The following is an 11,589-nucleotide window of genomic DNA, read 5'->3' on the forward strand; positions in this document are numbered from 1 at the left end:
GTTGGTCTCTCTCAGCTCTGTCCTCCAGGTTTCCAGATCGTGCAACAGCCCCGCCTTGAGGGTCGGGGAGGAGGCATTGCAGTCATCTTTCGAGAGACTCTCCCCATTTCCAGGTGCCCGGTCAGGCAATCTCAGAATTTCGAGTGTTTGTCCTTGAGGGTGGGCCTCCGAGATAGGCTGGGGATTCTGCTGGTGTACCGACCACCCCGCTGCACTTCAGTCTCCCTACCTGAGCTGGTGGGGGTGGTCTCGGAGGTGGCTTTGGGTTCCCCCAGGCTTATTGTTCTGGGGGATTTCAATGTTCACGCTGAGACCCCCCTAGTGGGTGCGGCTCAGGACTTCATGGCCTCCATGGCAACCATGGGCCTGTCTCAGTTGGTATCGGGCCCTACCCACGTGGTGGGACACACTCTGGATCTGGTTTTTGCAGACAAGGAAATAAATGATCTGGAGGTGGGAAAATTTAAGATCACTCCTTTGTCATGGACAGATCATCATCTGGTGGGGTTTAGTTTGACTGCTCTGTCTGCCCTCTGCAGGGGTGGTGGGCCAATTAGGATGGTCCGCCCCCGGAGGCTTATGGATCCACTTGGATTCCAGATGGCCCTCGGGGAGTTTCCAGTGTCCAGAGCTGGTGACCCTGTCGAGGCCCTGGTTGACCTCTGGAATGGAGAGATGGCCCAGGCTGTTGACACGGTTGCTCCTAAACGCCCTCTCTGGCTTGGTGGAGCCCATTCTGCTCCTTTGTTTTCCTCGGAGCTTAGGGCGACGAAGCAACTTGGATGACGGCTAGAACGACGCTGGAGGAAGAGTCGCCATGAATCCGACCGAACACAGGCTAGAGCCCATTTTAGGGACTATGCCGTGGTGGTGGGGGCGGCAAAGAAATGCTTTTTCTCCGCCTCCAATGCGTCTGCTCAGTGCAGACAAACAGAGCTGTTTCGTGTGGTAAAAACCTTGCTCCACACATCCCCCCAGACAATGGGGGAGGAGTCATCTACAGCTCTTTGTGATCGGTTTGCCTGTCGCTTTGCAGATAAAGTAGCTAGCATCCGTGCTGACCTGGACTCCAGAGTTTTGGCAGTTCTGGCAGACGTGCCTCTGGTACCATCTGGTCCCGTTGTGTTGGATTCTTTTCGGTTGGTGTGGCCTGAGGATGTGGACAAGATCCTGGGCAGTGTGCAGGCGACTTCGTGCGCTCTTGACCCTTGCCCTTCATGGCTAATAAAAGCTGCCAGGGAGGGGACGGGCAGATGGTTGGAGGTGATCGTTAATGCTTCATTAAGGGTGGGCAGGATGCTATCGTGCCTCAAGGAAGCGGTGGTAAGACCACTATTAAAAAAGCCCTCCCTTGATACCTCCAACCTGGACAACTATAGACCTGTGTCTAACCTTCCCTTTCTGGGCAAGGTGATGGAGCGTGTGGTGGCGTCCCAGCTGCAGAGGGTCTTGGATGATACGGATTATCTGGACCCTTTTCAATCTGGCTTCCGCCCCGGGTATGGGACTGAGACTGCCTTGGTCGCTCTAGTGGATGACCTACGCCGGGAACTAGACAGGGGGAGTGCGTCCCTGTTGGTTCTGCTCGACCTCTCAGTGGCCTTCGATACCATCGACCATGGTATCCTTCTGGGCCGCCTCTCGAGTGTGGGAATCGGAGGCACTGTGTTGCAGTTGTTCAGGTCCTTTCTTGAGGGGAGGGTCCAGAAGGTGGTGCTGGGGGACTACTGCTCGGCCCCGTGGCCGTTGGCCTGTGGGGTCCCGCAGGGATCGGTCTTGTCCCCCAAGGTGTTTAACATTTACATGAAGCCACTGGGAGAGGTCACCCGCGGACTTGGACTGAGTTGTCAGCAATATGCGGATGACACTCAGCTCTATCTCTCCTTGTCATCTGATCCTAGGGAGGCGGTGGATGTCCTGAATCGGGGGCTGGAGGCCGTGATGGGTTGGATGTGGGCTAACAAACTGAAATTGAATCCGGATAAGATGGAGGTACTGTTGGTGAGTAGGAGAGCCAATCGGGATGAGGCGATTCTATCGGTTCTGGATGGGGTTGCACTCCCCTTGAAGGAGCAAGTACGCAGCTTGGGGGTACTACTGGACCCGGCTCTGCTTTTGGAAGCTCAGGTGGAGGCAGTGGCCAGGGGTGCCTTTGCATGGCTTCGGCTGGTGCACCAGCTGCGTCCCTTTCTCGAGAAGGCAGATCTGGCCACGGTTACCCACGCCTTAGTCACGCCGTGGCTGGATTACTGTAACACGCTCTACGTGGGGCTGCCCTTGAAGAATATCCAGAAACTACAGCTAGTGCAAAACGCGGCAGCGAGGGTTTTATCCAGAGCTGCCCGTTGGGAACATATCACCCCCATTTTGAAAGAGCTGCACTGGCTGCCGGTTCATTTCCGGGTCCAATTCAAGGTGCTGGTTTTGACCTTTAAAGCCCTAAACGGTTTGGGCCCGGGGTATTTGAGGGACCGCCTGCTCCCAAGGGTTGCTGCCCGCCTGACGAGGACATCTGAGGGGGCCCTGCTTCGGGTGCCGACAATGAGGGAGGCCAAGCTGTCGTGCACTCGGGACAGGGCCTTCTCTGTTGCTGCTCGGAATGCTCTCCCAGTGGCCATTCGTTCCTCGGACTCCATCACGGCTTTTAGAAAGCTTGTAAAGACTTGGCTTTTTACCCAGGCTTTTACATAATTTTACTGCGGCTTCTGTGTGTTTTTATCTGTTGTATTGTTTTTATGGCTGTTTTTATATGTTTTTAGCTTGATGTTTTTTATTGCTTTTTTATTGTATGTTTTAATTTTTGTAAACTTTTGTAAATTTTTGTAAAGAGCCCCTGGTGGCGCAGTGGTAAAACTGCCGCCCTGTAACCAGAAGGTTACAAGTTTGATCCTGACCAGGGGCTCAAGGTTGACTCAGCCTTCCATCCTTCCTAAGTCGGTAAAATGAGTACCCAGAATGTTGGGGGCAATATGCTAAATCATTGTAAACCGCTTAGAGAGCTCTGGCTATAAAGCGGTATATAAATGTAAGTGCTATTGCTGTTGCTAAACCGCCTTGGGGTTGTGTTTTTAATGAAAGGCGGTATAGAAATGTAAAAATAAATAAATAAATAAATAAATAAATAAATAAATAAATAAATAACCCTTCTTAAAGCCATCCAGGTTATTGGCTGTCACCACATCTTGTGGCAGAGAATTCCACAAGTGGATTATGCATTGTGTGAAAAAGTACTTCTGTTTGTTGGTCCTAGATTTCCCGGCAATGAATTTCATTGGATGACCCCTGGTTCTAGTATTATGGGAGAGGGAGAAGAATTTCTCTCTGTCCACTTTCTCCACACCATGCGTGATTTTATAGACCTCTATCATGTCTCTCCGCAGTCATCTTTTTTCTAAACCAAAAAGCCCCAGGTGTTGTAGCCTTGTGGTGCTCTAGGCCCCTGATCATCTTGGTTGCCCTATTCTTCTCTTCCCCCTCAAGCTGTCCACCACGACCCTAAGATCCCTCTCCTGGTCAGTCACCGACTGCTCAGATCCCATCAGCGTATATTTGAAGTTGGGGTTTTTCGTCCCAATGTGCATCACTTTACACTTGTCAACATTGAACCGCATTTGCCACTTTGTCGCCCACTCACTCATTTTGGAGAAATCCTTTTTGAGCTCCTCACCATCCTTACCTGGTAAGGTCTGTTGTGTGTGACACAGGGTGGCAGGCCAGACTTCTGTGTACCTGATGCAGGGTGTCAAATGCCACCCTCCCCGCACACACACACACACACACACACATGCACGCACCCTCCTCCAGTCCACCTTTTTCTGTTTGCCTCTTTAAAGGGAGCAGTGGGGGGGCAGGATGGCATCTTGCTGTCTCACAGGTGCCCCAGCAATCTGCTGCCTGAGGTGACGGCCTCACCTCGCCTCATGGAAGGGCTGCCCCCTGTGACATATATCCCACTGGGTATTAGGGTAGTAGATACAGTATTCTAATGTGACCATTCAATCAGCCAGGGCACATCGGTCAAACACTTGCTCCTTACCTGCTTAACTGGGGAGAATGTATGATTCAGACAGTGTTTACAGAGCGTCCTGCATTTCATTAAAAAACAAACAGCTGACTGCTCTTCTAGATTTCTATTTTTCCTAAATGGAAAACGAGCAGATATAGTTACCCGAATATGTATGGTTCTACATCATCCAGTACCCAGAATGTTGGGGGGCAATATGCTAAAATCATTGTAAACCGCTTAGAGAGCTCTGGCTATAGAGCGGTATATAAATGTAAGTGCTATTGCTATTGCTATTGCTATCAGGGCAGACACAGATCATTTCTGTCTCCAACAGCTTGTTGTGGGCAGAAACAGTTAACAGCCAGGATGTGGGAGGCCTCAATGAAATGCCTGGCACCTAACGGAATAAACAACCAACGGGGATGTAAAACAGGGAGCTTCTGTTTTTAACCTGCTTGGCAGTTACAAACTTGATTCCATACTTGAAATCATCCACAGTAATTTCAAAGACAAAAAGTGGCCCTTCCCAGAGGAATGAGGACGCAGATTTTGGGTTCCCCTAAGGGCAGCAGAGTGAGTAGTGAGATCTCAGACATGGGCACAATCCACCAGAAATGAACACCCCCATTAAAGAAGTGGAAGCTATGAGCAATCTCACTTCAGTGGGGCCTGCATCGGAGAACTTCCTAGTGGATTGTGACCCCATATTAATTAGTGCATTTGAAAAGTGCTGTTTAGATCATTCACCTCAAGCATCAAAATGTTTTGGGCTCACCCTGCCTAAAGATAACTAAACTCAATCTAGAAATTAAAGCAAAATCTTTCGGCATATTGAAGATCTTGCTCAAAATATCTCCTCTTTGCCCTGACTGAGTGGTTTCCTCAGAGCACAAAATGTCAAAGGCCATATTTCAGCTTTTAAGGTCATCTTCCTGCTGTTGTTAACGATGCTGCCGTTTTTTGCTTGATTGTTTTCCAGGTTCCATGGCCAATATTCCAAAAACTGAGCTTTTTAAAGGAGTGAAAAATATATCTAGGGCATTTCCAGACAGAGGTTTGTTCCATCCTGAATGCTGATTGGTACAGGGCATTTTGTGGTGCATGATGTTCACCTCACACACCCCGAATCCCATGCTCGTGATTTCCCCTGAAACACCCACTTCTTTTCAGACCACTTTTTTCCTGACTTGAAAGTACTAGGGGGGAACTTGCAAGTGTTGGGTGGACCGTAACACACTGCTAAGCGGGGCTGGCTTTCAGCATAGGTGCAAAGTATGAGGGTTGACTCCCAAGGGCACACCCCACCCTCTTATGCACCCAAATGCATCTTTGCCACGTCACTTCCCATCATTGCCCTTTGACTCCCCCCTCCCTCCTTTTTATACAAGGCCAGTTTTCTTCTGCCTCCCCTGTTTATTTTTAAAAAACAAAAGCCGGCTTCCATCCATGCTTACTCAGATGTAAGCCTCACTGCTGTTCATGAAACATCCTTAAAAGGGGTCGGGGAGTGGGGGTGGGTGGGGGGAGGAGAAGCAGGAATTTCGGGGAGAGAAGTAGGGCTGCTCATTCATTCAGATGGAGGGTTTTTTTTTTGTCTTATTGTTAAATTCTGCCCTTGTGCTGTTGTGAGCCATCATAAAGGAGGGAGGGGGAGCTATTGCAGCACCACATTGTTCTACACTAATGGAAACTAAAATAATAGTTTGTTTTTAAAAAAACAACACCTGCAGGACTGAACGCCCTTCCCCTCCTGCACCAGGCTGTTTAGAAGTAATTGGGGATCGGCCAGGGAGGGAGGGAGGGATGCCCCCAGATGTCTCCTGCAACTCCCAAGTTCCTTCCCAGATGTGCCTGAGCTGTGGGCAATGGTGGGCCACAGAGGACGCAAGACTGACCAGCTGGCTGGCTGGTGGCCTAAAGAGGGGTGTCCGTGATGACAAAGATGATGGGGGAGACTTGCTGGACTGCAATGGACTGTGCCATTGTGCTGGGAAGAACCAGCCAAGGAGCAAGTGAGCCCTCACACTGATACAGTCCTGATGGCACACGCTCACGCCAGCCCCACTGTTCCCTCCTCCCAGAGGCTGCTGCAATCTCCCCACACCGAGGAGGCTCCAGTCAAGGCGGCTGCTCAAAGACAGGCAGGTGGGCACTGGACAAGGCAATCACAGAGGTGAGGAGGGGAAGAAGTGCCAGGGGCTCACTTCCGTTCTGCATCCTGGCTGAGTTCGGACACTACATCCAGCTACAGCTTGCACTAACCATAGTGAGGGGAGCCAAGTCATAGTGTGTGTTCCAAATGTACATGCAAAGAGCTGACAATTTTGCCCCAAACAGGGGTATAAGGAGCTTTGCTACAGCCAGAGGACAAAGTCTGCTGCCCCCTAAGTTTTATCACCGTGTGTGCACCCCAAGCCACACACCCCACGTCTGACAGCAGATGCAAGGGGGCAGGGCCAATGCTGAGAAAGGGGCATGTCAGCCCCAGCAGAGCTTCCCTTCCCCAGTCAGCAGTTCATGGAATTGCTAACAGGGAGCTCCTTTCCCTGCTTCCTTGTCAGACGCAGGGGCGGGGACAATACCTGGGAGAGGTTCCATTCGGACCCTCTCCCATCCTTCCCCAGTCAGTGTTTCATTGAAATGCTGGCTGGCTGGGCTTCACACACACACACACCAACACAGCCAGTGTTTCCGTGAAAGACTGGCTGGAGAGGAGAAGGGTGTGCCTCGTGCTCCTAGCCAGTGATTGCTCTGTTCACGGGCTAGGTGTGGGAGGGGGCAAGGGGGCACGCTGGCTGAAGGCAAGGGAGAGCCTTGATGAATCCCACGGATCCTGGTGGCCGGGGGACAATCATTCCCCCTTGCGCCATGGAGCCTGCACCCCAGCCCCCAAGAATCCCGTAATACATACAGGATAAAACTGCTCTGCCTTGCCGCACAGCTGGAAAAGTGATACTATATGTGCTGCCTTGCAGATAATGGAGCAGAGGGTAATCCCACGGGCATGTTCTCCATTATTCTAATCATGTGGTGCAGGGGTTTCCAACCGGTGGTACTCCAGATATTGCTGAACTACAACTCCCATCATCCCCAGCTACAATTTATTGTGGCTGAGGATGATGGGAATTCTCGTTTAACAAGCTCTGGAGTACTACAGGTTGCGAACTCCTGATGTAGTGTATTCCTACTTCTTCCAGTATGTTGCTTGGCATGACAAGAGTTATGTGAAGAGAGAGTAAGAACAGCTTAAGACTTTCACCTGATACAGGACAGGACAGAAACTGCCATATACTGAGTCAGACCATAGGCCCATCTAGCTCAGTATTGTCTACACAGACTGGCAGCGGCTTCTCCAAGGTTGCAGGCAGGAATCACTCCCAGCCCTATCTTGAAGGTGCCAGGGATGGAACTTGGAACCTTCTGCTCTTCCCAGAGTGGCTCCATCCCCTGAGGGATGGAGCCACTTTTAGCTAAAAGCATCAAGGGGAATAACAAAAACTTCTTTAAATACATCAGATGCAGGAAACCTGTCAGGGAGGCGGTTAGACCGTTAGACAATAAGGGAGTGAAAGGGATTATTAAGGAGGATATTGAAGCTGCAGAGAAGCTAAATCAGTTATTTGCATCTGTCTTCATGACAGATGATACTGAGCATATACCTGTTCCTGAAACAGGCTCTTTGGGGACAGAAGCTAAAGAACTGAGTCAGATAGAAGTGACAAGAATTGATCTTTTAAACTGTCTGGAAAAATTGAAAACTAGCAAATCACCTGGGCTGGATGGCATCCATCCAAGAGTCCTCAAAGAACTCACATGTGAAACTGCCAACCTCCTTGCAAAAATATATAACTTATCCCTACAATCAGGCTCTGTACCGGAGGACTGGAAAGTAGCAAATGTAACACCGATTTTCAAAAAGGGATCCAGGGGTGATCCGGGAAATTACAGACCGGTTAGCATATGGAAGAACAGGCCCTGCTGGGGAGAACCAGCATGGCTTCTGCAAAGGTAAATCTTGCCTCACACACCTTTTGGAGTTCTTTGAGAGCATCAACAGGTGTGTGGATAAAGGTGACCCAGTTGACATAGTATACCTGGACTTCCAAAAAGCTTTTGACAAAGTTCCTCATGAAAGACTCTTGAGGAAACCTAGTAGTCATGGGATGAGGGGACAGGTTCATGCGTGGATCGGTAACTGGTTGAAGGACAAGAAACAGATGGTAGGTACAAATGGAGAATTTTCACAATGGAGGGAAGTAAGAAGTGGGGTCCCCCAGGGATATCTACTCAGACTGGTGCATTTTTAATTTATTCAGAAATGATCTAAAAGTTGGGGTAAACAGCAAGGTGGCCAGATTTGCAGATGATACCAAACTCTTTCGGGTAGTGAAATCCAAAGCAGATTGTGAGGAGCTCCAAAAGGATCTCTCCAAACTGGGTGAGTGGATGACAAAGTGGCAAATGCGGTTCAGTGTTGGTAAGTGTAAAGTGTTGTACATTGGGACGAAAAACCCCAACTTCAAGTATATGCTGATAGGATCTGAGCTGTCAGTGACAGACCAGGAAAAGGATCTTGGGGTCATGGTAGACAGCTTGTTGAAAGTGTCGACTCAATGTGCTGCAGCTGTGGAAAAGGCCAATTCCATGCTAGGGATCATTAGGAAGGAGACTGAAAATAAAACGGCTAATATTATAATGCCCTTATACAAAACTATGGTGCGGCCACACCAGGAGTACTGCATACAATTCTGGTCAGCACATCTAAAGAAGGACATTGTAAAACTGGAAAATGGGCAGAAGAAGGCAACCAAGATTATCAAAGGCCTGGAGCACCTTTCTTATTATTGTTGTTTCTTGTTTACACAGTCAGACAGGTGTTATATTGACTGGTTTGTTTTATCCAGACATCGAGTCCTTCCCAAGGACCTGGGATGGCTGAATTTGCAAGAAATTTTTCTCCCTCTCACATAACACTAGAACCAGGCGAAAATGATTGCCAGGAAATTTAGGACCAACAAATGGAAGTACTTTTTCACACAACGCATAATCTACTTGTGGAATTCTGTGCCACAAGATGTGGTGACAGCCAGCAACCTGGATGGCTTTAAGAGGGGTTTGGATAACTTCATGGAGGAGAAGTCTATCAATGGCTACTAGTCTGAGGGCTATAGGCCACCTTCAGCCTCAGAGGCAGGATGCCTCTGAATACAAGTTGCAGGCGAGTAACAGAAGGAGAGAGGGCATGCCCTCAACTCCTGCCTGTAGGCTTCCAGTGGTATCTGGTGGGCCACTGTGTGAAACTAGATGGGCCTTGGGCCTGATCCAGCAGGGCTGTTCTTATGTTCATCTTACAGTACTCACACATCAAGTATCCCATTCATATGCAACCAGGATGGACCCTGCTTAGCTAAGAGGACAAGTCATGCTTGCTACCACAAGACCAGCTCTCCTCTCCTGGAAGAGGAACAGGAAGTGGCCACCATTTTATAAAACTAACCTCCTCTTCTCCAAAGGAAATAACTCATATCATTAAACAATACCTTAGAAGAATCAAACATGTCTGTTTTGCCAGGTCCCAAGCCACTCTGGCACCGGAGGTGGCATGGCGAGCTGCTGACCACAATCCACTGTTCCCTCCAACAGGGATTCCCACATGTTGTTGACTCCAACTCCCATAATCTCCAAGCAAAAGCAATTGCAGCAGGGGATTCTGGGAGCTGTAGTCAACAACATCTGGGAGTCCCTGTTAGAGGGAACACCGCCGCCATCCCCACTGAATGTAGAGCGCACAGTGCACCACCCCCTCGACCTCCTCCCCCAACCTGTGGCAGACAGAGCACCAGCAGTTTCCACCACCTCCGCCCATCTCCTGAGCCTCACCCATGGTGCACAAAACGCATGGCACACACCCAGGACGGGAGCAGAAGGACGTGTGTGGAGGACCCCATTCTTCCTTCCACCCGGTCCCACACACCCTGCCTTTCAGGGAGCAGACAAGTGAAAGCAGGGAGAACAGCAGGGTGGTGGGAGGGTGTTGACAGCTGCCATTGCCAGCAATGATGGGCAGGGGTGAGTGCCTGGCCCCTAATGGGACAGTGTGAGAGGGGGAGCCTGGAGGGGTGGGAGCTCATGATGATGATGATGATGATGATTTATTCGATTTCTATACCGCCCTTCCAAAAATGGCTCAGGGCGGTTTACACAGAGAAATAACAAATAAATAAATAAAATGGATCCCTGTCCCCAAAGGGCTCACAGTCTGAAGAGAAACGTAAGATAGACACCAGCAACAGTCACTGGAGGTACTGTGCTGGGGGTGGATAGGGCCAGTTACTCTCCCCCCTGCTAAATAAAGAGAATCACCACATTAAAAGGTGCCTCTTTGCCAAGTTAGCAGGGGTGATCTGCTGCTTCTGCCCATCTGTCACTCGAGGCCATGGCCTCATTAGCTGGCCAGCCAGGCTTTGCTAATTCATCAACCCACGCCTCATTATTTATTATTGTTGTTGTTGTTGTTTACACTGTTGTTGTTATTATTATTATTATTAATTTGATAATTTATCCAATTATTTATTTAGTTATTCGATTAGCGGGCCAGCTACTCTCTTCTGCCGTTTGTATATACTGAGAGAAGATGCCACCACTCGGAGCTTCCTGCATCAACCAAACTAGACATGTGCCCCTCTCACACGTAATGGGCTATCCCCACTTTCCTACAGGTAAGAGATATTGTCCTTGTAGGAAATCCACCATAGGTGATGCTCACACAGACACCAGCCATTCCATGCCCCCATGCATACTCGGGACTTCTCAGAAGTCAGCTTCTGGATGCAACCAGCCAAGCAGGACGACAAGTCAGCCAACTTGTGAAGCCTCCCTGGAAGTCGATTAAGAGAAATGAGCATTTAGGACTCACCAACAGGGTAGCAGAGGTTCAGGAGGACAGCAAGGTTCAGTAGCAGGACAGCAGTCATCTTCACCAAGGTCAGGCAGAAAAGAGAGGATCATTCAGGAGGAAGAAATTGCCCAGCTAAACATAGGAAGCCAGAGCAGGACTGAGCAGCCGTTGAATTGTGCTTCACCACGTTTAACCTCAGGAAATGTGCGTTTCCTTTGTTTCCATCCTCTCACACATCCACACCCATTGCCTCTGCATGCAGAAGCTGTGTTGGGGTTTGTAGTTATTTCGCAAAGCACCAAGGAAGCTACCACTCCATTTACAGAGCGCAGATTTTAATTGTTGCAGCTATTTAAGTAACTCGCATGGAGATAATTGTAGATTCTAAACTAAATTGATTTATTGGTGAAGTACATTTGAGATTGAGTTGAGAGAGTGAGTGAGTGCTGTCAAGTCGGTGTCAACGCTAGCGATCACATAGATAGATCCTCTCCAGGATGATCTGTCTTCAACTTGGCCTTTAAGGTCTCTCAGTGGTGCATTCATTGCTGTTATAATCGAGTCCATCCACCTTGTTGCTGGCCATCCTCTTCTTTTTTCCCCTTCAACCTTTCCCAGCATTATGGACTTCTCAAGGGAGCTGGATCTTCGCATAATGTGTCTGAAGTATGAGAGTTTGAGCCTG

The 11,589-nt window shown here is 49.3% G+C and overlaps 1 protein-coding gene across 2 annotated transcripts in view; it reads right to left on the minus strand.

Annotated features, from left to right (window-relative positions):
- Positions 1-11,086, minus strand: part of LOC128342182 (intercellular adhesion molecule 1-like) — a 34,232-nt gene extending 23,146 nt beyond the window's left edge. For both annotated transcript variants that reach the window (XM_053289197.1, XM_053289196.1), the window contains exon 1: positions 10,923-11,086. In XM_053289197.1, the coding sequence (XP_053145172.1) occupies positions 10,923-10,980 (58 nt within the window). In that variant the 5' untranslated portion in view covers positions 10,981-11,086. The remainder of the gene's footprint in view (positions 1-10,922) is intronic.
- Between the last annotated feature and the right edge of the window lie 503 nt (positions 11,087-11,589).

This window comes from Hemicordylus capensis, chromosome 2, assembly GCF_027244095.1.
Source record: "Hemicordylus capensis ecotype Gifberg chromosome 2, rHemCap1.1.pri, whole genome shotgun sequence".
Classification (NCBI taxonomy): Eukaryota; Metazoa; Chordata; class Lepidosauria; order Squamata; family Cordylidae; genus Hemicordylus; species Hemicordylus capensis.